The following is a 6000-nucleotide window of genomic DNA, read 5'->3' on the forward strand; positions in this document are numbered from 1 at the left end:
GCAAATCATTGTATTCTGTTTTTATTTACATTTTACACAATGTCCCAACTTCATTGGAACTGGGGTTGTAGTTAACTCTGGCTGAGTCACCTACTTGAGCAGGTTGTCCATTAATCCAAAGTTTGGTGGTTTAGTCCTTTGCTAAGTGTGTGTGTGTGTGTGTGTGTGTGTGTGTGTGTGTGTGTGTGTGTGTGTGTGTGTGTGTGTGTGTGTGTGTGTGTGTGTGTGTGTGTGTGTGTGTGTGTGTGTGTGTGTGTGTGTGTGTGCTGAAGTGCTGCTGCGAAAGATACTGATAACCACATTGCTCCCAGTGTGCAGGTCAGCAGAATGTATGGAAGCTTCTCATATTCTATCCATCCATTTTCTATACCTGATTACTCCAATTAAGGGTCACGGGGGGCTGGAGCCTATCCCAGCAATCATAGGGCATGAGGCGGGATTAGTTTCTCATTGTTATGAGCAAATGTGAGACCAACTGGAAATCACTACGAATGAAAACATCTGTTAAATCATGCATTAACTATGTACAGTCCATCCATCCATCCATCCATCCATTTTCTATACCTGCTTACTCCAATGAAGGGTCACGGGGTGCTGGAGCCTATAACTATGTACTGTCAATTAACAAAATTATTGGCATCTTACTTTTTTCAACTATTTTATCCTTAACTTTGTTTTGGTCCACAAAAATGGCACTACTATGGCATCTAGTCGCAGAAAAATTATTCACCTTTAACACAAGTTTCCAGCTAATTTTCCAGTTATATACAAAACATATTCTGAGTAAAGTCAAGTAAATCAGGATATGTTGTGTGTGTGTGTGTGTGTGTGTGTGTGTGTGTGTGTGTGTGTGTGTGTGTGTGTGTGTGTGTGTGTGTGTGTGTGTGTGTGTGTGTGTGTGTGTGTGTGTGTGTGTGTATAACTGCTTGAAGGACCAGATCTTCAATTTTCCAGCCTTTAGTTCTAGCAAAAGTATTAAAATGCTTATCAATCTAGCCTCTGGGTGCTCTACTCACATTTGGCAATTGCATAGTATCAGAGAATTCCCTTTTTCCACAAATTACTAAAACGGAAATACATGGTATCAGTCAGACTCCTGTAGTAGAACTCCAACTTTTTTTCTTTTTTTTTTTGCATTTGGCTTGCCCCAGTTACTTGAGGTTGCTACAGTGGATTTGGTTTTATGCTGGATGCCCTTCCTGGCGCAACGGTAGTTCTACATGGAGAAACACACGTACAGCCTCTGGTGCTCCTATGGTCTCCGAGCCAAGTACTAATCAAGACCTATTCTGCTTAACTTCTGAGATATGAAGAGTGTGCACAGAATGGAATGGCTGCACTCAAACTTTGTTCTTCTGAAGCTTAACAATAGAATCTTGCATTTACAACATATGACTCAGGAGGTTGAGTCTGGAAGCATGCGTTGCTATTTCCACACACTACAGAAACATCCTGTGCTCTTCATGGCAACCATCCTGGCAAACAACCGGTCCACTGGGGTTGTTTCAATGCCAAATTTTTATTTGGTAAACTTTAGTAGTCAACAGAAATACTTGTCCAGAGGGGCTTACTTCTTATTGTTCTTATTTCCAATAAATACATTGCCTCACAGTCAGGTTTCTCTGACTCCACTGTATGTGCTGGAAAAACACTACAAAGCTCTTAGTCAGGCTTGGCATATGCATGCTTCAAACACTGTACAGGTGCTAGGCTGCCAAATTTGTTCGTTTGATGGGCAACTGTCTACACAGCTGATGGAATAACACATCACTCATCTTCAAACAGATCTGGATTTGTCTTCTAGGTGTTTTGCTACATTGAGTTATCCTTTGGTGTGAAATACACAATGGCACATTTGCAAACTGCTTTTGCAAATCTATTGCTCCTCATCCACTTTGCATACTTTGTAGTTTTTATGACTTTTTTTGTTGGCCAGTTAGAGTGGAGCTGTTGCTCCTGCGGGGGTCCTTGTTTTTCTGTATTTGATATCTAATGATAGTTGTGGAAAACCTGTGCCCTCTGTGCTGATGATACTACCAACATGGCAAAAAAGTTATCATCACATTTTTAGAATTTTTGTTATAGACTTGGTCCGAAGTGTTGGTTCTTGTGGCATCCCTACAGTCCATCCCCTCAAGAATAGGTAACTAGGTATTTGCCACAGCCAATTGAAATGTGAGGATCCACTTGGTCTTCTGCACCTGTTGGGGTTCTCAACACTGAGGGACTTGCATACTGTATCGTTCCCAGAATAAAAGGTGCAACATGGACAAAATGCCGTAGCTGATGTTCTCTCACAATATGATATACTTCATCTGAGTCTCCCTACATAGGCATTTAACAGTTATTCAAGTGGTACCCAAGGATCCTCTGAAAAGACCAAGAACTAAGCTGTCACCTTAGATCCAATACTGCAGTTGTGGTGACATTACTACATTTCTAAAGAAATTATTTATCTACAGGTGGAAGTTGTACTATAAACATCTGCTTAAGATTCAATGTCTGCCTTTGTTATATAATCTTAGAAAAAAGGTACAGCTGCTGTTTAATATGTATGTTGTATAATATGTTAGTAATAAATTCAAGACAAAAGGTTTTTGACAAAGCAAAGATCCATTTGCGATTTTAGTGTTAGTTCACTGACATTTTGAACATAGAGTGAATTTTGTAATTCCCAGGATGGCCGCCCCATTCGTGCTCATTCATTCTTTCCAAAATACGTTTTTCAACAAGTATGTATTTCACACAATGAAGCAATTGTCAAATATGTGGAGAACACTCAGAGACTTGATTGTTACTAATGTTTTACTATTATGAGTCCTTTTTAAAATCTATACTCCTTAGTATCGGCAAAACAGCACTGTTGATATGACATTCATTTTGAAAAATTCTCACCCTTGAAAAAAAAATTCCTCAAAATAATAAACCAGTGAGCAAAGTTTTGGTTGTTTTCTTCAGTTTGTGGACCTCGGTCGGGGTTTGTGGTTCTCTGTTCCAAGTGATGAACTGAACTCTTCAGACTGCCATTTGTTTGAGTAATAGGACGTGATCCTTTTATGTCTGTCACAGTGAGTCAGTCATTAATAATGTGGTTTCTTACACCAGTGCACAAAAACAGGTTGGTCTTGTCAAGCCTATGAGACAGTATTTTTTTTTTTTTTTTTTTAACCATTCAAAAAGCACTGCAACTGTACTCTGACAAAGTCTATTAGGGTTAAATACTGAATGGTCTGAACAAGTACAGTAAATATGCTTAGTTTACTAATAAACTGCCCAAAGCACTTTGCCTAACATAGCCCAGTGTATTTAATATTAATATAAAAAATGCTTTACACATAATACAAACACATTAATACATATTCTGGAACACAAATCCATCCAGTTTAAACCAAACTCCAAGAGTGTTCAGTGTCCCAACAGGTGTTCGATGAATACATTCGGTAGTTACACATTAATGACGCATTTCCTTCATAATTCTTGTGACTTTAAGTGGACAGAAGAGTCGAACTTTAATCTTACCTTTGTTGTGAGATGTTTTGTAGTTTTTGTTTGGGCGCGTTGGCAGTGAAAGAGACCAGTCCACTATCATTTACACACCACACAGGGCGGATCTACAGACTTCACCTCCTCAGGTTACAGCCGCACGCTCTGTTTGCTAACAGCCACCGAGCATTTCGGGACTCGAAGTTTACACTACAGCTGGAACCGCGATAGAGGAGTGGCCTCTTTAATATATCGGACTACAACACCCACAATTCAACTGCGTTACCTTCACGAGATTACGCCTGAAAACGAACGATAGTTGTAGTTCTTTTTTAAACATTTTATTTTGATTAACCGATTTAATTGATAATGGATTGAAGTTTTGTTTTTAGCTTGACTTAGTACTGATTTCCCTCCTAAAGAAAGTTCCTACATTTTCACAGGTCTTACTATCTGTGTTCATATGACATGACAGTCTTTGTATCATACCTAATTAGATCCTTGTCTGTTGATTGGTGGATTGTCAAGTGACATCGATTATTCGTCTCATTCTATAGACAAGATATCTATGTTCAAGTTTAAGTGGGCTTCTGGCAAAATTTTAATTAATTTTATTCTATTTTATAGCACTGTGTTATGTATTTTAGCATTATTTATTTATTGAAATTGCTGCATTTTATTGATTATCTTGCTTTTAAAATGTACAGTACTTTGGTCAACCCAGTTGTTTTAAATATGCTCTATAAATAAAGTTTAAGTCAAGATAAATAGTCCACTGCATACAGCAAAATCGCCAATGTTAGATTAACGCAAAATGTGTCTATATGTGTCCACTCTTTACAGTGTCAAATTAACACTTTTGTACATCTTCATTGTTTAACACCTACCTAGAGCTATTCTGACACTGACCGTGTTGACAAATTAACACTAAGTAGTGTTAATACTTTACACTAGTGCCAGAAAATAAGCACCACCATATTACACTTAAAATCTTTTAATGTAACACTGACAGGTTTAACCTAGTGTCTTGCTGAACATAAAGTAGATGCATAATATAACCAGTGATGATATATTATTATATTGTACATTTAGACATTTCTTCTTTTTTTCATTTTCCACTCACTCATGGATGAATTTTAACACATGTAGAGGTAATTTAACACTATGGTGTGACACCAGTGTGGTGTAAATTTGTTTGAAACACTTTACACTGACATGCCTTCACACTGGAAACAATGACTGACATTATTTACCATGTATTTTTATTCCATATGTTTTGCTCCATTGAACAACTTCATTAGATTTTCATAAAAATGTGTCCATGATATAAGAGGAAGCTCCATTCAGTACACCACAAGCCGAGAAGCTTACACAAGGTTCACTAGAACATATAGAAGCCTTATGAGATGAAGAACTGGACAAGTTCCTATTGTGAGTTTTCGTTAGACTGAGGAGCGCAGACACGTGCTTCCACTCACTCTCCGCTTCGGTCCTCAGTGGCTCTCGCTCAGGTCAGTGGTATGTTGATGGCTTACTTACCAGGCGTGCACAGTTATCTCTCTGCCCTGCTACTTTCAACTTCTTGTTATGAGAAGAAACTGCTGTCTAGTTTTAAGTAAAATATGAAATGACAAGGATCTGTTTAGTCTGTCATATAAAACAAATAATGAGTGTTTTCCATTTGTGCCCATGCAAACATTCTTATCATTGCTCTCATAAACTTTCATTATTTGCATACTAGTGTGAAATCATCTCATTTTGAAGTCCAACCTGGTTTACAGTAGTTTTGGACACTGAGCAGCCAACAGTCTGCCAGACATCACAAACTGGGGACTTCTGTAGACCCTGTAGCTCTACAGAAGACTCCAATGTCTTCCCATAAGGACTGTATTGATCTCTTTAGCTGCATCACAAGTATACCATGTCCTACAGTACCACTGGAACTGGGATCTAGAGACATTCAAACCCCATGTTTTTGCAAAGTCAAGAAACACTGAGCCATTATCCCACTGTTACCATCTCCCTGAGGACCAGTCTTCAAAACCAACCTTATCACAGTTGCTGATCACATTGAAATCACCAGCAACAGTGGATGGAGTGTCACCTCATTCAGCATTGTATCATAGTCAGTGTAGACTGACAAAACACTCTGGACAGCCAAAGAATGTCCATCTGAGCCTTTAGCATCCTTTGACAGGTCTAATACCTGACACAAGAGGTGGGTGGATTGATTCTAATATTGATACCAACGCTGGTATTGATATTGAACGATCCTTGTGTAAAAACATCGATACTCAAGCTTTTTTTCTCTCCCGCATGCACTGACTGCTGTGCATGCAGATTCATCAAAGTCTACTCTCTGTCTGTAAGAACAGCGCTGCACTGTGTCACACAACACGGAGCAGCACATCCTCCCCTCTCTGAGCTTTGTTGTTGTGCCATCACGTGGCTCAGCGGCGCCAGCCAACAGCCATGCAGGTAGGCTCAGTCTGGCCCGCCCACTCAGTTGTGTTGAGT

The 6000-nt window shown here is 39.1% G+C and overlaps 1 protein-coding gene across 1 annotated transcript in view; it reads right to left on the bottom strand.

Annotated features, from left to right (window-relative positions):
- Positions 1-3648, bottom strand: part of macc1 (MET transcriptional regulator MACC1) — a 39124-nt gene extending 35476 nt beyond the window's left edge. Inside the window, exon 1 of the mRNA XM_034175021.1 lies at positions 3520-3648. Within this exon, the coding sequence (XP_034030912.1) occupies positions 3520-3589 (70 nt within the window). The 5' untranslated portion in view covers positions 3590-3648. The remainder of the gene's footprint in view (positions 1-3519) is intronic.
- Positions 3649-6000: the final 2352 nt, after the last annotated feature.

This window comes from Thalassophryne amazonica, chromosome 7, assembly GCF_902500255.1.
Source record: "Thalassophryne amazonica chromosome 7, fThaAma1.1, whole genome shotgun sequence".
Taxonomy (NCBI): domain Eukaryota; kingdom Metazoa; phylum Chordata; class Actinopteri; order Batrachoidiformes; family Batrachoididae; genus Thalassophryne; species Thalassophryne amazonica.